The 20,926-nt window shown below is 47.3% G+C and overlaps 1 protein-coding gene across 1 annotated transcript in view; it reads right to left on the bottom strand.

The window, feature by feature from the left end:
* Positions 1-9,304: 9,304 nt before the first annotated feature.
* The window catches only part of LOC146186900 (uncharacterized), a 57,846-nt gene continuing 46,224 nt past the window's right edge, over positions 9,305-20,926 (bottom strand). Inside the window, exon 7 of the mRNA XM_084605743.1 lies at positions 9,305-9,844. Within this exon, the coding sequence (XP_084461869.1) occupies positions 9,378-9,844 (467 nt within the window). The 3' untranslated portion in view covers positions 9,305-9,377. The remainder of the gene's footprint in view (positions 9,845-20,926) is intronic.

The following is a 20,926-nucleotide window of genomic DNA, read 5'->3' as shown; positions in this document are numbered from 1 at the left end:
ACCATACAGTTTGGATTGTCTTTTTTTTTTAACTCAGTCGATCTTGCTCGGCGTTGTGGCATGCATATAGCAAGATTTGTCATGATCACTGTGAACTACACTGCTCAAAATAAACCAGTGGCGAGCTTATGATGAAATTTTATTATTCTTTAATGTTATGCTAGTCGACCCCACGCACCAATGCACCCATATAAGCCGTATACTATCAGGACGAGGAGGAAACAACTTTATTTAACGCATTACATTAAGCGTTAAGAATGTCCTGGGCCAGGGTCACCAAGGCCAACTGATCTTGCAGCTGGTCAGAGGCTAACCAAGCCCGCCACGTTGGGGGAGGAGGGTGTGGAAAGTGAGGAGATTGAAGGGCGACAGGGCATGAAAAGATGCAATGCTCCAAGTTTGCATAGTGTTCTGGGCAATTTGGGCATGCAGGGGAATGTATGATTCTGTATAGAAAAGATCGGGCAGGAGTAAGCAGTGTATTTAGTTTATGCGTCTAAGAATGCGGATTTGCGTGGTAGTGAGAGATTTATCAGGAAGAGGAAGTGTACGGAGAGTTTCTCTAATGTTGTTGTAGTGAACGTCGATTTCTTTTTTGTAGTGAAGAGTAGTGTCCCACGTTGGTGAATAAGGCCAGGGAATCCCAGGCGCCCGGTGTTGAAGTTCGCGGGCGAGGCGATGCACTACCTCATTGCCTGGGATTCCAGCGTGACCACGAATCCACCTCAGTGTTACAGTGTGGGGACGTAGTTTGGTAAGAGCTCTGTGTAGATCATCGTGTAGTTCTTCAGGAATGCGACCCGTGTCAATGGCGCGTATAGCTTGTATTGAATCCGTGTATATGGTATATCATAAAGGATTAGGGGGTGCTTGTGCGAGGTCTTGAATACTGGTAACTATTGGTAGGGTCTCGAGAGTCGCTGTAGGAGGAGGATCTATGTAAGGACCGAGGGTATGCGTCACTACATCGCTACAGCTCTGAATTGAGTAAGCAGCCGCTCCGACGTTAGTTCGTGATGCATCTGTGTAGATGATCGTGGAATCTGTTGGGTGAACATGGTTGGAAACGCGAGCGTATACTATCATCGTCGGGGTTCAGCAGCGGATTCTTCAACGGCGTGTACTTATGGGGGTCGAGTCCCATCTCGGTACTCATTCGCCGAAGTCGCTTTTCGAGCTCGGGGTACATAATATCCGTACCGCAGCAAGGGCATGAGATGTTAGCGAAAGTTTAGAAATTCAGAATCTAGATCGCAGAGAGCGGTCTTCCGGGCGTTGCGGAGGAAAACTCTCTCGTGCACCTTGCCCGAACCTTGAAACCTTCGTGCTTAGGCTCCTCTTGCTTTTGACTATACGATGCCCCTTCGTGAATGATAACGATCGATTGTAAAGAAAAAAAAAAGGAAGGGGATGAGGAGAAGGGACTGCGAAGTTGTGCGCTGTGGTGTAGCAATTGTCAGCCGCAGTTCGGCGTCAGCTGACTGCAACGGCGAACGTGCGCGCCGACAGGAAGTAAAGAAACTCTGTTCGGTGCCCGATTATTATCGCAGCATGACTCCCGCCCTGTAGCCCTTTTTTTTCTTTTTTTACGCCGTGTGGTGTTTGTACAGAGCGCACCCTGAAATGTCGCGCGGATGGAGCCGCGTCCAAGTTCACTAACCGAGGCGGCCAGGAATTAGAAACACGTGAAAACCGAGATAGGTGTTGATAAGCAGAAAGAGAAGAAAGGAGGGGCACCGTCAGGAATGAAGAGATGGAAACAGAAAAAAAAGTGCCAAGAGGCTTTACCCTTCAGCAGGAGGGGGGGGGGGGGGGGTCGAATGAAACGTTATCACTCGCGTGAACTGGCTTATTCGCTCAAAGTTGTGCCTCTTTATCCCTAAGCGATCAGCTGCCGATCGGGTGTTTAAGAGTTGGTTTTGACAGGAGCATTGACAGGAGTTATACATAACTAGACTTTTCCTGCAGAAAGGGAGGGGAGAGATAAACCGCGACAAGGGGAGAGGACTTCTCCAAATGGCTCACCGACAGCAATAAGAGCAGGAGCCTTCTCCGGTTCCTAACCGAAAATAATTTGCACGGGTTCTTATAATATGCCTTATGGTAAGCTTGCGTAATAAAAAAAAGAAAAAAACAGCGCGCGCATGCAGTAGTGCAACGATCGAGTGACACAGTTCGGCCCAATGTTACAAGTGGCTCACAAATGCACATTTATTTTTGTCCCAGCTTTTCCAGGAACAGCGGGTGCAGATCATCAGCCAGCTGGATGGAATGGAAGTGGACCTCGCAGGAGATGGGCGTTGCGACTCTCCGGGCTACAGCGCCAAGTACTGCACGTACAACGTTGTTATCATACATACTGACCATATTCTACAATGGGAACAGGTAAGAATTGGAGAGGTAAGGCAATGCTGCGATACGAAAATTGACAAACTGCAATTCATATTGTTACGGACGACATCAAGGAAGAAGAAGCGGGCAGTGGCGCGGACAGGAGCGCTCGCGCTAGGCCCGGCAACATTTTCATTAAACGTCATCTACCATCGTCATCGGTCATGTTCTGTCTCCTGTCTTCATCGGCTTGCCGCTTCGTAACATTTGGTGGAGGTGCTGGGTTCTTCATCATCACCCCCCCCCCCATCCTGGTCCTGAGCATCAGCGCCCTGCGACTTCTTGTGCCATCGGCGAAAGGTTAGGAGGCACTGCATGGCTGTTCCCCGGCCTGCCGGACCCAGCAAGACCTTGCCGTTCCTCCGCCCCGTCCCCCCCGGCCCGGCCACAAGACACGACGAAGGAGAGACTACCCCAAGACACCACACATGACCACAAGACACAAGGAGACCCGAATCACCTAATGTGACCCCACTGACCTGATGTGCGGACCAAGGACCCTACGACCAAAGACACCGCTACACTTCAAGACATTCTCCCCTGCCTATGCCATGCGGTGCGTGCCTTAGCCTCCGCCATCGAATCGTGGCAACGTGTGGCCCGAGAGTGTCCTGCCAAGGTTCATCGCGAATCATCGTGCCGGCAAGCCAGTCTATTCTTCCTTCTTCCTCTTCTTTTTCAAGCATCTAGACACGCCCATTATCATGCCATGGAAACATCAACATCGTGCATTTCCTCGTCCACGATCGGGACGATCGCTCGGTGGCCCCGGGTCATATGTTACGGACGACATCAAGGAAGAAGAAGCGGGCAGTGGCGCGGACAGGAGCGCTCGCGCTAGGCCCGGCAACATTTTCATTAAACGTCATCTACCACCGTCATCGGTTATGTTCTGTCTCCTGTCTTCATCGGCTTGCCGCTTCGTAACAATATTAACTGTGTGAGGTCAGCTGCAGTGCCCAATAGTGCGAGCATGGTGCCTGGCCTCATCTTAACGAGTCTCAGTGCAGTCTTTAACAAAAGGCGACAATTTCTGCATATTATTAGGAGAAATTATTTTCAGCCTTACCAAAAGTGCCCTTGGCAAGTGGTGCTTGCATGTCTATACATAAAAAGAATCAAATTAATCATTATATAATACAAACAATTGAATTACAAAATGTTTCATCATTGCAAACTATTGGGGAAGAGATACATTTGCTGACATATATTAATATGTAATGAGTTTTTAATTTCATCTATCTACAGACCGCCACCCAGCTATCCGCACATATTGCAAGAGCAGCAAATCGCCCATACAGCACTACTTTGATGCTTGGCGCATTACTAAAGATGCATGCAGTTGCTTGCTTTAATAATTAGGGCGAATACATGATAATAACATTATTCTATACTGCATTTAAGAAGTTGGAAGCCGTGAGCAGGTCAAAGGGCTGTGAAGCAATAGAACCATGGATCCAGACAATCACAAGTCTATGTTGCTGCCCTGGGCCAGGGTAATGGTGACCTGATCAGCATGTAGTGCAGCCTGTTGAACCACATATGCGATAAGCGGGATGGCCATGATAGACCATACAGCAAATGCCAGCATTAGCTCCTTGATAACAGGCAAAGGATGAGAAGAGGTGATCTGTTTTGTATAGGTTTTTTTTAAGTTTTCACTTTCATGTTGTTTGGAAGGCGCACGGCTCACACTTGTGGCATTTGTCAACCAATGATAAATTTCAGAGATAGGTAATACAAATAGAACTTCACGGAAAAAACTTTGTACACATCCGCACATAACAGCAAGTTCACATATGACATAGCCGAGAAAGAAACCCCTAATAAAGTGAAGAAACAAAATAATATAAATGTGAGTGCTGAGACTGCAAGATATCATAATACTGAGGCAGCTTGGTTATACATGCTAGTATGAAACACAAATACAATGGGATTTTCGATACTGTCCTATACTGACAATTTTAAAGACAAAGTGTAGCATGTTTGCTCGACAACATCTCTTAGATTTCTTTTCACCGTAATATAGTAGTACAAGACCTGGGGTCTTTTAAAGAATATGATGCTAAAACTGTTTTCAGCTGCAATGCAGCAGCTGTAAGCATGTTCAGCATCTACGATTGACTAGGACACACACCAACACTGCAACTCATTAGCCAAATATATATATTTTTTCATGTAGATATTTTTAACAGATTCATGTGCTTTCAAGAAGCCGAACTCCATTCAGAAGAACTCCCGGTTTTTGATTGACACTCGACAACTGTCTCCCAAAGCCCAAACATCTTCCCTTGAATCTTTTCACAACTTTGTCATCAAGTTTGCTCCGAAATCAATTGCATACTCGGATGGTGGGATGCAAGTAAGGTTTGTTGAATGAAGGAGAAAACTAAGACATTATTTTTCACTCTAACGTGACTATGTAGTCCAACTTTTCTGCATGGCATGTGCAAACAATAAGTCCTTGCATGAAGCTTTTAATGTATGTACATAATATTGTCATTATAAAAGGAACAGAGACCATAGAGACACAGTGCGAAAAAGAAAAACAGAAGTTCACATAATTTGCTCCATTTCCTTTTGCTTCTTTTGATTTTTCAACTTGCTAAGCAGCCCATTGGAACTTGCAACTAAGCAGATCGCTTTTAGTTCGTGCTATGGAATAGCCCTGGAGGGCTGAAAAATGGCTTTGTGACCAATTTCAAGCACCTCAAAACGGTCTTTCTCATGGTCTAGTGCTGAGGTTTAGAGAAAAAGAGTTCAAAGGGTTTTTTTTTGTTTTTTTTTTATGTGAGGAGGGGGAAGCTGCTGTGTTACTGGACGCATTTGGCGCTTTCATTTTATGGAAGTTGGGCTTGACTTCAGTCTCCTTAGTGCAGTGCTTGATCTGCTGTCATGTTATCAGGCCAGGTAAAATGAGACCTTACAATTGCGATTCACATGAGTCGACCCTGACATCTGCCAAAAAAAAAAGTGCCCACCATGTAACTCAATCCTAACTTCTGCATAAAGTAGGCACTCAATGCACCTTATGAGCCAGCTGCCACAATCCTTCCATCCTGATAGTAAATACACTGCTGTAAAATTAGCTGAACTTATCTTGTGTCTTTCTTTTCGAAACTTGGAACACTTCCATGTCAAAGGTAGTTATCATACATTTGGAGGAGACTGCAGTGCACACTTCTGACATTCAAGGATGCTTCATATAATATGGTAAAAACATATTTGGTAGAATGGTAGCACTAGCCATTATGTAATCCCCTTCCATGGAAAAAGTCAGACAGGAGGCTATAGACGTACTGCACAGGCCACCAAGGGTCCTCATTGAAAGTCATTGCTGTTATATTAGAATAGGCAGATGGGATGAGATAAAGAACAGTGCACCAGGAATACATACAGACAGAAAAGACATGAGCTGAAACACTGCAATGACACAAAGTTGAGGGCAAGCTTGAAGGGCTGGCTGGAAAAACACCTCGTCTCTCTTTTGTGCTCCTTATCTTAGTGCAGTCCCAAGACAAAGGTAGTTTTTAAAAAACTGGAAGCTATAAGCGTAAGTTTCCGACCCCTCTAGAACCATCTCGAATGTCCCGAAGCTAATGTATTGAAATTGAAAGAATGCTCAAGGTTCACTTGATCACTTGGACTAATGATGATCGCTAGAATACAACAGCAGGGAGAACACGGGTGATCCACGATATGAAGTTGTATAGCCCATGTCATACAATCATTTTGCTGCTTGAAGATCATTGCATCACATTCTTAATTTGATATAAAGGCGCTGGATATAGAAGCTAAAACAGAAGCAATCTCTGCTGCAGTGATGTGAATATAATACATAATGGTTTCTTATAGTAGCCTCTACTTGGCATAATTTTGCTTTTAGGCAACAAGAAACACATTTTTTTCCAAAGTATGAGAAATTCATTCATATTTACCCTCTCTTTAGGTCACATCTGGCTGTTATTTATTTCAATGAAAATTCTTCTAAGCTCCAGGCACAGAAAAAGAAAGGAGAGGACGGCTGGAAAGTGAAAATGGCAAAATCAAGAAAAGGACATTTCAGTGCCGCTCCAGTGAAAATGGAGCATACTTTTTGTAAGTTAAAACTTTGTTTTACTTATATTATTACACAAAAAACTAAGTGAACTGTTGTAATCACGATGACTATTTCACACAGCGTACGTCCAGAGGCTCCTCCAGGATGCGGAGAAACGGTCTCAGGGCTCTTCACACAGAGACACAGCTGCAAGCATAGCTTCAGAGCGCCACCTTATGACTGATGCGTATGAAAGGCCGTCAAAAGAAGAACTAATTGCTGCACACAGGCACAGATTTGTGCTTCATCATGACTATTCAATTGAACAGCACAACTGTCAGTATACTTAACCCAAATGCTCAACAGACTGGCATCAGCGAGGCACAGAATTGGCCGCTGGAGCGAAAATAATTGTTTCAATATGTTTGCTGCGACTAACAATAACTGGAGCGCAGTTTCATATGACTTTTTTTGTCGTAGTGAGTGCAGTCTTGTACCCATGTCTACGTGTTTCGCTTCTGGCTGCGGCCAAGAAAACGTGCACACAAAACATGTTGCTGTTTGCTTATCGCGGCAACTTCACATATGGTGTGCGACCGCTCGCAGGCCCTTCAAGTATTGCATCAAAGCTGCCGCTTGAAACAAAAAGTAGGAAAGACAGAGTAACTGTGGGTTCATTGTGTATGTAAAGTTAGATAGCGAATAATTATGCCGATCAGAGTTGTTCAGCTTCTTGAGGTCAAGCTGGAATTAAATGGAAGTAATTAAAGTGAGCCGACTTCACAAGTGACCATGTCACATCTCTCTTTTCACAGGCTCGCTGTTCCGCATCCGTTAAGGTCCACAGTTTACAAGACAACAGTGTAATATGCGCTTATTAATATTATGTGCGCGATATAATACTGTGTTCTTAGCGGTAATTTATACTGCTGAGCGACTAAGAACGTACAACGCTTCGCTGCGGAGTTTTTTTTTTTAATAACGTCAATTTTTTATACTGCCTCAGGACAATGGAATATGCTCTAGGACATATATAGAGAAATGCTGTAGGCCTTCTCTCGAAATAAAGTTGTTTTCTTTGTTCATTCGGTGCCTCCTCATCACTGCACGTCATGTGAAACCTTGAAAACAGCATGCGAATGCCAATACGTGTTTACCGCGGCGTCTTGTATCTCTCCGGCCTAACCGCTCAGTAGTTTGGGGTGAAGCTGCACACGGAGCTTTGATATTGCGGTAACTTTTATTTGCTCGCAGTAAGTTAGGTAAGTGTGCTTAATTCGTTGCTGCTGCGTACAGTGCGAACCCGCAATCTGCGCCAATATCGGGGGCCGAAAGTTGCCAACGCCGGCACATGATACCACGGGTTCGCGCATCGCGCACGGTCGAGCCAGGTAGGTACAGTTGTCTTAGCTAATTTACTATAAGACAAAAGTTCATACGCTACAAACTTACTACGTGACACAACAAGTTTGATGCAATCAAGTCAGCAGTTGAAGCGGTAGGATTTTAAAAGCCACCATAGTATTGATACATCACAACAATGACTATCATTGCATCAGTGAAACCGTCATTTATCTGTGCGCTATATTCAGGCTAGTAAACACATTACTTACCAGCGTATGTGGTCTCCTTGACTCGATCCGAGGTGCGTATTTTGGTTTGGTGGACACGGGAACAGAGCGGTTGCCTACGAAATTTTGCTGCACTACGTACGGCGCGGTGCACTGGGGCACGGCATTTAAGGCGCCGACCTAATGCTGGAGACCGGTAAGCCGATTTCGAAGTCCATTTCGCATGGGAGACACAAGAAACGAGAGCATACACCGGCGGAAAGCGCCCCGGGAACTGAAACGAGGTCAGTCGTCGCGCGCGACCGCGCCGTGGTTACCGTGATTGCCGCGGTGCCCGCGTGACACCGGAAGTGCAAGGAAAAAAGCTTTAAAAAAACGTTTCTGTCTACAAAACATTCTAATTTTCTTTCTTGAGAACTAAAAGTTAAGCGTATTACAATTATTTTGGCATGAATGGTAGTTTTATGGATGCGTGGCGTCGCAAAGAAGCAGACGAATAGTCATTCAAAAACGCATGTACGTAGACGCGTTGCACAGAGGAGAAGGGGGACCGCAAAAGTCGAAGGAAAGAGAGCGCCAACTTTCGAATAGGATTGCGGGACCTGTGCTGCGCGTAGACATGTTTTATTACGTTCAGATGTGTATCGCAGCATGACCTAGCGACAGAGATAGTTTGCGAGCAATGCTCGCGAGGTGTTTGTGGGCCCCTTTAAGCTGACTCGGGCTATGAAGGAAGTGGTCGAGTAGGGCTTTCGATCACCTGGCGGTCTTTACCGTACAATGATATCATAGAGTATATGGGCACCTTGCATTTCTCCTTTTTTTTTGTTTAAACTTGGGACAGACTCTCAGCTCATGTGAAATGTAAAAGCGGAAAATAATAAACTCTGCACGGAAGCAATTAAAAACGAAAACAAGGGATATATGACGTGGTAATCATTTTTCTACTGTTCGCTGAAAGGGCACAGTTGCATTTTAGCCGTCAGCGAGTTGTGTTAACAGCAATTGCTAGGTAACTATCCGCTATTATAGGATGAAATGCTTGATAAAGGGGTTATGGTCCAAATAGTTGCGCCGATGGGGCAGTGATTCGTTCTGCCATCGGACAACCATAAGCCTGCCTCACTCGGCAGAAGCCCTTATGTGGTCCTTTTTTGCAGATGGGCAGGAATGAGCTCACATGCAAAAGACTGGTGTGGCCAATCACATCGCGGCAAGCAAACGGTGGCGTTACCATAGACCAAGAACCCATATCTGACTAAATAAACTTTATGGAAACGTCAGACAATTCATAATTCACCAATCATACACAATACGCCACAAAATGTCAACAGGCGTCCCAAATCTCTTCAGGGTAGGCACCGAAAGTTGACATCCTATTTCCCAGAACCTTCCACTATAAAGCCGCGTTCACCACTCATCGGCAGCGAATGCATTTCTTCCTGAAGCGTTCCCTGGACAACGTCCTCAATCTTCGTTGCGGCGGCAGGTGGCGTCTCTATACTCAGTGTCCACACATGTGGCGCGTCCTCGCTGCCGTATGAACCGAGGAAGCGCACTTCCACCGCATACGTAGTGGAAGGGAGGAGGCCCCGCAACGTGAACTCGGTTCCAGAGGTGGTCTCCGCTTGATGGACATCGCCGTAGCCCTCGGAGACCTCCGACGCCCAGGACACCCGGTAGAGCCGGTTTTCGTCGCTGCCGCTCTCGTTGTCCGAGGGGGCTGAGGACGCCATGGTGCAGTCCTCGCCGCAGCCCCACGACACAAGCACCGAGCCGTCTCCCAAGAAGGTGGACGTCACGTTGGGTGTCGGCAGGCCCGCCTTCTCTGCAGCTGAACGACCTGCATATAAAGGAGCCGTAGAATTTGCGCGTTGAACTTTTAAACGTGACTTAAAAACATTTAGACGTTAGGACGAAGGGATCTGCCACATCACTCCTGTGCCAGCTGCACCCCTTTGATTCCCGGAACCCTCCTAATCTCATTCACCAACCTAACTTTCTGCCACCCCCTGCTACGCGTTTCTTCCCTTGAAATCCAATTTGCTTACCATGGCGACAATCGGTTACCCTCTCTTCGCACCACGTGTCTTGCGCATGCGATTTTCCTCTTCTTGATTTCGAATAGAATGTCAAAACGCCCAGTTATTCCTCAGACTCACTCTGCACGCTCCCTACCTCTTAACGTTACACCTACCAGTTTTCGTTCCACAGCACTCTGCGTCGTCCTCTGTTTAAGTTGCTTTTTTTCCGTTAGCCTCCGCACCCTCTTTCTATCCTATAGTTGAGTAACGATACGATACAGCCGTTATATACTTCCCGTCTGAGGAGTACGCGCTGAATAGACGTTGCCCGAGGCGGCTGAGCATACCGGGGTACAGTCCTCGCCGGGGCATGGCCGTGCGCGGCTGACGTACGAGAACTCTTCTCTGCATTGTGCCGCTGACCGCATCGACGGCATCAATCGACTACACGAGTTTGAACTGACGGCATGATCGGCACCTGCCACCTTCGCCCTGATTACTCCGCACAGGAGATTTGAACATGGGAATTGATAACATGGCTCTGCTAGCACAGGCACCTGGCACCCTTGGTCTGACGTCACCTGACCGCATCACTGTAAAGGTGAGTTCAGACGGGAGGACCGGAGCGCGGATGGTCCATGTGCGTCAGCGCTACCCGCGCCCCACGTGACGCCGACGTCACTGCTCTGAGCGACGGCGAGAGTGGTGTGGCCGTCCGGGGCCCCGGATCGCGGAGCGGACTGAATATGCCAAGCGCCCTTTTCAGTCCGCGGGAGCCGAGCGTCTGCCGCGGACCGAGATTGTTTTTGCTCTTTTTGCTTTATCGTTGCTACCTCCGCGTTGCTACGCCCGTGCTTTTCGTCTAGTATTCAGTTCGAGTGTGGTATTGTTTTTTGTGCATGCGCTGCTTCGCTCTGTGTTCGCAGCAGTGCATCGTTTTCTTTGTTTGTGCATGTGGGTGTGCCAAAGTTGCATCGTTCGCTCTGTGTTTGCAGCAGTGCATCGTTTTTGTGTTTGTGCTTGCGGGTGTGCCAGAGTTGTATCGTTCGCTTTGTGTTCGCCGCAGTGAGTTTTGTGTGTTTGTGCTTGTGGGTGTGCCATAGTTGTGTCGTTCTCTCTATGTTCGCAGCAGTGCATAGTTTTTGTGTTTGTGCTTGCGGGTGTGCCAGAGTTGTATCGTTCGCTTTGTGTTCGCCGCAGTGAGTTTTGTGTGTTTGTGCTTGTGGGTGTGCCACAGTTGTGTCGTTCTCTCTATGTTCGCAGCAGTGCATCGTTTTTGTGTTTGTGCTTGCGGGTGTGCCAGAGTTGTATCGTTCGCTTTGTGTTCGCCGCAGTGAGTTTTGTGTGTTTGTGCTTGTGGGTGTGCCATAGTTGTGTCGTTCTCTCTATGTTCGCAGCAGTGCATCGTTTTTGTGTTTGTGCTTGCGGGTGTGCCAGAGTTGTATCGTTCGCTTTGTGTTCGCCGCAGTGAGTTTTGTGTGTTTGTGCTTGTGGGTGTGCCATAGTTGTGTCGTTCTCTCTATGTTCGCAGCAGTGCATCGTTTTTGTGTTTGTGCTTGCGGGTGTGCCAGAGTTGTATCGTTCGCTTTGTGTTCGCCGCAGTGAGTATTGTGTGTTTGTGCTTGTGGGTGTGCCATAGTTGTGTCGTTCTCTCTATGTTCGCAGCAGTGCATCGTTTTTGTGTTTGTGCTTGCGGGTGCGCCAGAGTTGTATCGTTCGCTTTGTGTTCGCCGCAGTGAGTTTTGTGTGTTTGTGCTTCTGGGTGTGCCATAGTTGTGTCGTTCTCTCTATGTTCGCAGCAGTGCATCGTTTTTGTGTTTGTGCTTGCGGGTGTGCCAGAGTTGTGTCGTTCGCTTTGTGTTCGCCGCAGTGAGTTTTGTGTGTTTGTGCTTGTGGGTGTGCCATAGTTGTGTCGTTCTCTCTATGTTCGCAGCAGTGCATCGTTTTTGTGTTTGTGCTTGTGGGTGTGCCAGAGTTGCATCGTTCGCTCTGTGTTCGCAACAGTGCATCGTTTTTTGTGTTTGTGCTTGTGGGTGTGCCAGAACTGTAGCTTTACTCGGTTTTTAGAGCTGATTGTGGGTGAAGGAGCGAAAAAAATCGCTCAGTGATGCAGTGATAGTCCCGTTTTTAGCGCTCGTAGAGAGCTGCCCACCGATATGGAATATTGAAGATGCTTGCAATAAAGAATGCTTGCAATACATTAACACTTTTTCGCTTCCTCGCGTCCTCGCACACTTCACGTAGAACAGCCAGAGCAGCGAGACGATGGTTTCGCTCGGCGTCCATGTTGAAACTCTCGGAAGAAAGGTTTTCGGCAGCGCGCGAACAGCGCTGGGGAGGAAGGTACACGCGGATGGTCCGCTCGCTTCGTGTGAATGCTCAACGGCCGTATGGACATGCGGACACGTGTTCACGTGGCACCAGATTCGTGCTGACACGCGCGGACCGTCCGCGCTCCGGTCCTTTCGTCTGAACCACCTTAAAGGACGCATCTCAGGACTTCGTCTTTCGTGGGCACGGCGGTGCAGTCGCCAACCAGAACACTGCATCCTGCTGGTCAGTTCGCACGCTAGTTGACTGCGCAGCCATTATCGCAGCATTATTGTTATGCCGTTCTCACAGAATTGTCTCGACCTGGCATATGAATGTGTTCATGTTTAAAGTTGCTTCTCTGTGGGTACATTCAAGTAAACCTTGGTCCAGCTCAGAAAGTGCTGTTAAACAGTTTTTTTAATATCAAACTGGTTTCTGTGATGACATTTCTGAAATGAAATGAAAAAATGAAACTAACGCTGAAAAAAATGATAAGCAACCTCCAACACATGTTAGCTAAATTAAAAAAACGCCTAGAAGCTTTTCCTGCTCGTGATGAGCAGGTTGAAATGCTCTTTAAATTATTAGAACACTTCATTGGCTTCCAGACAAAAAGTTAACAGATCTGGAGGACCTAAACGGACAATCAAATACAGTTATTAATGGCATAACTAGCATTCCCAATGTAACAGAACCACTGCTCCGCGTTAGTTGTGTGCTCTTGCTCTTGTGCCCCGTCCATGTTTATTGCGCTGTTATCTGAAGATAGTAACCAGCAAACCCAAGCTGCTGTTCTGGTCAAAGGAAAGTTAATAACCAAAGTAATGTTGAGATAAGTTGAATGTGCAGTGCAATTCTATCGGCCGTATCACAGGCTTAGAAGGGAAGACACTAATCGTCCAGTCATCATTTATCTACATGTTTTGAATGAAAAGAAATTGATATTTGATCAATGCAGAAAGCATAAAGAATTGAGTACAAGTATTAGGAACAATTACTCACAAGCTAAACTGAAAAAGGTAGCTTCTACGAGGCAGCGCAAGTCGGGAAATTTAAGGGCAAAAAATAGACCTGGAGGGGTTCACGATAAACTCAATATAGATCATCATCAACACCATCACCCTGACTATATTCACTGCAGGACGAAGGCCTCCTCATATTCTTCCAGTTAACATGGTCCTGTGCTAGCTGCATCCACCTCACCCTTGCGAACTTCTTAACCTCATCTGCCTATTTAAGTTTCTGCCACTCCCTGCTACGCTTTCTTTCCCTTTGAATCCAGTTTGTTGGCCGGGATACGTAACACAATAAGCTGACTGCTCTAAATTTTCAGGTCCTTAGCGTCCCCTTTATGAATTAAGATAAGGTTTGTGTTCTTCCATGTTTCTGGTACCGTCGATGACACCAGGCACTGCGTGTACAAGGTGCGCAGTTTTCCTAGCGCGATATTCCCCATCCTTTAATTAATCTGCAGTTACTGATCCTCTACAGCTGATTTCCCCTTTTCATAGTTTCTTAACCTTCGTCTTTCGTCACTGAGGAAACGTCTGACTGCTTTTCCCTGCTGCCAGTCTCATTATTGTCCTGACTACTAGAGATCGGAGGCATTCCCGAGCGGTAAGAGCCTCAGTTCAACATCAGGAGCACCTCCGAAACACCAGAGCACGCCAGCACAACAGCTTCAGTGTCGTCGTCGTTCGTCTGTCTCTCAAAACATCCTGTTCGTCCTCCAACATATCGGGTACATATCGTAATACTACACCCCCGGGGGGAAAGCACGGTCCAGGTCATTGCTAAACCGAGGAGCGGGAATAGTGGGGCTTAAGATGAGCGACGTGAGCAGTTTCAGTAGGTGGTGCAGTGGAGTCTGGAATGAGGGACGCGGGCGTGATCTTGTAGGTAACGCCACTAAGGTGAACCAAGACGCGGTAGGGGACCACGTAACATGGCATGCGTTTCTTGCACAGGCCCACACGGCGGGCCGGCAGCCAGCGGTGGACGAGGGAGCCAGGCTGATAGCGTACATCTCGAAGGTGATGATCGTAACGGTGTTTTTGTCCGTATGGGGAGCTCTGAGGTGATCCAGAGCACTGTTTCTGGTGGCGTCGGTGCGTAAAATGGCATCGGAAGAATAACTGTTGGCATAGTCGTCAGCAGGCAGCAAGCTGTCGAGAGGGAGCAGAGGGTCGCGACCAAAAAGGAGATAAAAAGGTGAGTAGGTGGGTTATATCTTGACAGGACGAATTGTATGCAGATGTGACGAATGGTAACTTGACGTCCCAGTCACGGTTGCGGCCAGAAACGTACATGGGGAGCATGTGCGCAAGCGTCCCATTAGGGCACTCAATAAGGCCATTAGTTTGGTGATGATAGGCCGTCGTGAAATTGTGGCGGGTACAACATGAGCTGAGCAAATCGTCAAAAACTTTCGAAATGAAGCAGGGGCCTCCATCCTTTAGCAGTTTACGGGGAGCAATATGAAACAGGATGACGTCGTGAAGAAGGAAATTAGCGACGTCAGAAGCACAGCTGGTCGGGATAGCTGGCGTAATAGCGTACAGCGTTGTGTAATCTCAAGGAGCTATCTCAGGTACCAAGGAGTTTCCTACATTTAACTTTGTCTGCTTTATCCTTCTTATTTTTAGGGTTGCATATGAAGAGCTCCGATTTTTGCAGTGAGCAGGATAGGCCTCTTTCGGCAGCTTACTTTACTACCTTGTCCGCGGCGGTTTGTAGTATACTCTCTATCTTTGCGTCACTGCCCTTATTTATCCAGAGTTTTAGATCATCCGCGTACATGCTGAATTTTAGGTCCCGTATCTGGTTTAGTAATGGGGGTAACCCCTTATTGCTGCGTTAAAAAGAAAAGGGGACAGGACAGAGATTTGGGGTGTTCCCTCGCTTCCTAGTGTGACTGTAAGGGATTTGAGGTTCTGAAAACTCATGGTTGTCTCCCTGTCCGAGAGGAAGTCTGATGTAATGGTGTGTTTTTTCGCCGACCTCAATCTCTTGGAGTCCCTCGAGTATTGCCTTATATTTGACATTATCGAATGCTTTGCTCAGGTCCAGACCGAGAATAGTCTTTGTGTCTGAAGAGTCCTGATTTATGATGTAGTATCTAAGCCTGAGCATCACGTCTTGTGTGTTTAGGCCGGGCCTGAAGACCACTATTTCATGTGGCCAGATGTTCTCTTCCATGTATCTAGTGAGTTTCGTTTGTATTACGTTCTCCATCAGCTTTCCTACGCACGAGGTTAGCGAGATGGATCTCAAGTTTGCTCATTTCGGTGGTTTGCCTGGTTTGGGTATGAGGACTATACGTTCGCTCTTCTCCACGCTTGTGGTAGTTTTCCGTCCTTCCACACCTTATTCATGTATTCCATTAAGGGCGTGATTGATTCATCATCTAGGTATCTAAGGATCGTGTTTGTGATCCCGTCGGGGCCTGGAGCCGATCTCGTTTTAAGCCCCATTATTTCAGCTTGGACATCAGCCTTCGTGATGGGAGCGTCTAAGTCTAGGTTGGGTTGTCCCGTGTATGTTTGTAACGTCTCGGTCTCTGCTCGGCCAATATATGTCTCGATTAATTTGTTCATTAGCTGGTTCTCTGATCCCTCAAAGGCATGCTTAACTTTGATTTGGTTTATATTTGCCTGCATCTTTGATTTGTCCGGGTCTAGCAGGTGTCTGAGGATATTCCATATAAAAAAAAAATATAAGCTGTAAATGTTTGACAGCTGTAATGTTTATGCCACTAGACGCGATTTCGTGATTGGTGGCGGCTATGTTTCGTTTTACGAAGGTTGTGATTCCAGATTTGTCTCCTCTGTCGCTGCTGAAGCCTTGGTAGCCTAATAATTTGTGCGGGCTTTACCGGTGTCTTGTATCATAATAGCTATGGGATTCTCTGTTGTTTCGTCTATATGTTGCTGCAATAGCGCTCGCTTTCTCTGGTATCCCCGGCAGTTCCACTGCCAGATTGTGAAGTCATTTATTGCGAAAGCAATACTGCTAGCACTTCGAGCCTTTGGCGTGTCGTGGCGCCTCCATACATGACCTTTCACGTGACCGTGTGACGTCACGCCACACCGAGAGACGGAGCCCACGCTCGCGCCATCGGATGGTGGCGGTGAGTGCTTACAGGTTGGTTGGTTGTACAACTTTTAACTCCATCGGAAACGAGGAGTCGTGCGCCCGCGGATTAGAGGCTGGCAGGTAGCCCTTGGCTTCGTGCGGCCTCTTCCGCCAGATGGACGGTGCGGTGCTGGATCGCAGGGCCCGCGCTTCGCAGCAGGGTATCCAAGGCTTCTCTACTTGTAATATTTTGCCCTATCCCTGGAGATTGTGGGCACTCCCAAATTATGTGGTCGAGGGTCCCACTCGCCCCACAGTGTTTGCAGAGATCATTGTCCCTAACGTCTGGTAGCGCGTGAAACGCCCAGACCGGGTTCATGAACGTATTACTTTGCAGCCGCCTCCACGCGACAGCTTCTCTATTATTTAGTCTAACATCTGGCGGGGGTACCAGTCTACGCCCCAATTTATAATGGTCGATGATTTCCCCGTAATTTTGCAGACGCTCGTCGTATGCCCAGTGTTCGGGGAGAGCCGCAGCGGTGACGTCACGCCATTTTCACGTGACCGTGTGACGTCATGCCAGACCGAGAGACGGGGCCCCAGCTTGCGCCATCGAATGGTGGCGGCGAGTCCATACACGGCGCTGTGTCGCAGCCGAGAGAGGGCGCTCGCTGTTTGTGACGTCATGCAAGGAGGATAAATGGGGCTGTCGCTCGGCTCCTCGCAGTAGTCGGGGCGCAGGCCTACGGTGTGTCGGATGATACGTATAAGGCGAGGCTGGAACGATCTGCTGCAGTCAAGCGGTGGCGCCGTGCTGAAGAAACAGAAGAACCACCTGGCTACGCCTGGCTCAACTGGCGTAGCTTGAATGTTTAGCTGAACTGGTTGGTCTACGTATAAGCAGGATAAATTGCTTTCGCAATTTCCCGGGCCTAACCAAGTTGAGCCACAGCAAACCTTTTTTTGATTAAGACTTTTGTACATGATTACAAAATGCTTTTTCTTTTAATTTTGTGATTCTGTTGCTGGATTCAGAGAAGGCCACGGATGCCTCTTGCGTTTGCTTGGTGAGATTTTGTATCTGCCTCTGCATCTTTCTTTGCGCCCCTATAATCTGGTGGATGAGCGTGTTCGTGGTCTCGAATTGTTTATCAAATTTTTCAATCCGCTGTTCAAATATCCTGTTTAGAGCCATCAAAGGATCGGTCTCTCCCCCTTTGCGCTTTTGGGGTGGTGACCTTGTGATTTATAAGTTCATTCATTCTGATTCCTCTGATTTAGAATTGAGTGAAGGTAGGTTGATGGTTTTTAGTCCTTCGTTTGGGTTGGACTGAGGTACCGGTAGATTTTTCACCGCGAGTTTTTCGATGATTTTAGATTTGATGTCCTGAATCTCGCGATTCATTTTACTGACCATGTCCCCGAGTTCTTCGTTCTCTCCTCTAAGGTTTTCAATTTCTTTTTTCTCAGCCTGGGAAGTTTCACTAGCGAGAATTACCGTTTTATTTTCTGACGTATTCTGTTGGCACCACGGGTGCTTGGGGTCTCTGGGTGGTAGGCCGGTTCCTCGTCCCTGGCTCGCGTCCCGGGACTGTGAGCTCATCCCAGATCGCGAACTCGATCTTGATCTCGACCGGATCCCCGTTTCTCCATGACTCCGTCCGCGGGGTTCCCGTACCAAGGGGTGAAGGGGGCTCCCTTGCCATCTTGAGGTGATTGTTGTTGCTGTTGCTCTAGTTTCTGGTCCCACATCTTTTTAGACAGGTATGGAATTCTGTAGATTTCGCGGCAGTTGTCGTCGCCCAGGACGTGCTCCTTGCCGCAAGTTTGGCACTTGGGTTCACATTTGTGGTCTTTTCCTCGATTTTATAAGCCGCAGCCGCGACACTTTTCGTTAGTCGGGTCCAGACAGACATCGGCTCTATGTCCTAGTCTTCCTCACGTTGTGCATACTTCGTATTTTTTCTTGTATAGGTAGCACCTCATGTTGATGCCTTGAAAGTTGAGCCATTTCAGCACGTACCAATCTTCAAATAGGATCAGGATGGTCTTGGCTTCCAACCCGAGCCTTCTTATTCCTGAGATTTGCTGGTTGGTTCCACTCCACTCTACCATTTCTTTAAGTTCTTCCGTTGAGATCTCGAGTGGTACATCGTGGACGACTTCATTGCCCCCGTCTTACGGCATGGCGATACAGGATTTAGCTTCGATCTTATTAGTTCCAAAATTTACGGCTTGGATGGCCGCGTATTTGTAGGGTCTGCCGGTGCATGTCCATCATAGCGACTAAAATTGATTGCTGGCTGGAGTTCGGGGAGATGATGCCACCTCTCGTGGCATTCAGGTCTAGGCCTGCGGCTTGGGTGATGATCCGAGACAGGTTCATTCTTCCGACATTGTTTATGGTATTGTTGATTCCATTTTCGGACGGATTATGATCTGGTTGGCAGCGCTGGTGATCTTGTCCTGTTGAGTTTCGACTGATTTTTCAGCCGGCCTCTTCCCGAGGAGGGGCTTGGGCTTCGTTCGTACTAGCGTTCCCACGTGTTCGGCTTGGGCGACGTAGACGGCCACGTTTCGGCTTTCTTTTCTTATGAACCATTGTCCATTCAAAATGGGGAATTGTGGGGTGGCATAGTTAGACGATCAAGCTGGCGGCAACTTCGGATCTTCAGGTTGTAGTCCCGGGATAGTTTTACCCAGCACATCTACCAAATGTTACGGGGCGTTCCCAACCGGTAAGAGTCTCAGTTCAACGTTAAGAACACCTCTGGAACACCAGAGCACACTAGCACTCAGCTTCGTCTTCGTCATTCGACCAGCTCCCAAAAAACCCTCTTCGTCTTCCGACATCTCGGGTACACACTGTAACAATATCTCTGATATTATTGTTCATTGCTTCTAGAATAATGTCGTCATCCTTATAAAACTGAATATCTATTCTGTAGTGAGATCCTGAACTCTTCTGCCCTTATACTGTACTTTTTCTTACTAAAATGTTTCGTTCCCTCTTCAAATTTAGACTTATTCGAAACCTTACCATCCTGTGGTCACTGCATCTCACGTCCCCGATTACCCCTACGTCATGCATAATGACGGGGTTAGAACACAGTACGAAGTCAATTTCATTTTCAGTCGCCTCGTTTGGACTCCACTTCCAGTTGTTCTGTTTGCTGAAGAAGGTAGCCATTATTATTATGTTATTGCGCTGTGAAAACTCAACTAGTACCCCCTGTGTCTCTAGAACCATTGATATAGTCACGCACTGTTTAGTCTCCCGTCTGCTTTTTTCATACCTCGGCCTTTTCCCTACCTTGGCATTGAAGTCGCCCATTAGTCCAGCCTCCTTTCCGCATTGTCAATTGTGCATCTCCACAGAAGCTTTCAACTGCCCGGTCATCATAACGACATGTAGGTGCGTATGCCTGTGCAACACTCAGTTTATACCGCTTATTAAACTGAATTACGATGCCTGCCACCCTCTCATTATTGCTATAGAATTCATTTATACTACCATCTATACACTTGTTGACAAGGAAACCTACTCCTAGTTCTCGTCTTTCCGGTAAACTTCGATAACACAGTGCATGCCTGTCCATCAATACAGTATATGCCTCCTTCGGCCTCCCAACCTAAGACCTATGAGATCCCATTTCATGCCCTCTAGTTCCTCTAACAGCACCATTAAACTAGCTTCACTATCCAGCGTTCTAGCGTTAAACGCTACCAGGGTCAGTTTCCAATGGCAGCCTGTCCAGCCGAGCCAGAGATTCCTAGTAGCCACCACTGCATCACAGGTGTGACCGTCACCATGGTCAGTTGCTCCACAGCTGCTCGTGGTTGAGGGCTGAGGTTTTACCGGACTAATCATGGGAGGGTGCGGCCAATTACTGCACCAGGGTGACCAGCTCCTGGTTTGGTGAGGGACTGCGTCACCGTAAGTGTTCACCGGCATCAGGTCGCACCGTAAACATATTTATGCAATTCCATCGACACGCGGAGTTTTTTGATCCGGTGGAGAATTGTGCGGCACCGGGATTCGAACTATGGCCCTCTTGCATTTGAGGCGGATGTTCTACCTCTACTCCACCGCTGCACGTTTAAAGTAGATAAGTAACATTATTTTCTGGGATGAGGCAAGAAACACGCTCGTAAAGATAAGCAGCAACCCCTCCTCGCATGCAGAAGTTTACCGCTCCTCCCAAGACTGCGACAAGCGCTTGCGTATTATTAACCTAAGCGCTCGCAGCGTGCTAAACAAATCAGTAAATGTTCAATTAGTTTATTGGAGCATGCCCTACATATTGTAGTCATTGCGAAGACATGGCTGAGGTCTGAAATAAGTGACAGAGGATGTGTTCCCACAGTGCTATCATGCTTCCCCCAAAGATAAGAATTCTAAGGTAGCCGGCATTTACATGCTTTTATTGCTCTAATTTTTTATTGGTGCGAAATAGCCTGAATGCAGCTCAACACTGAAAAGTCAGACTTTCTTCGCTCCTGTCAGAAAA

Source organism: Amblyomma maculatum, chromosome 6 (assembly GCF_055883805.1).
Source record: "Amblyomma maculatum isolate TAMU_Amacu chromosome 6, ASM5588380v1, whole genome shotgun sequence".
Lineage (NCBI taxonomy): Eukaryota > Metazoa > Arthropoda > Arachnida > Ixodida > Ixodidae > Amblyomma > Amblyomma maculatum.
This window is presented reverse-complemented; position numbering and strand designations above follow the sequence as displayed.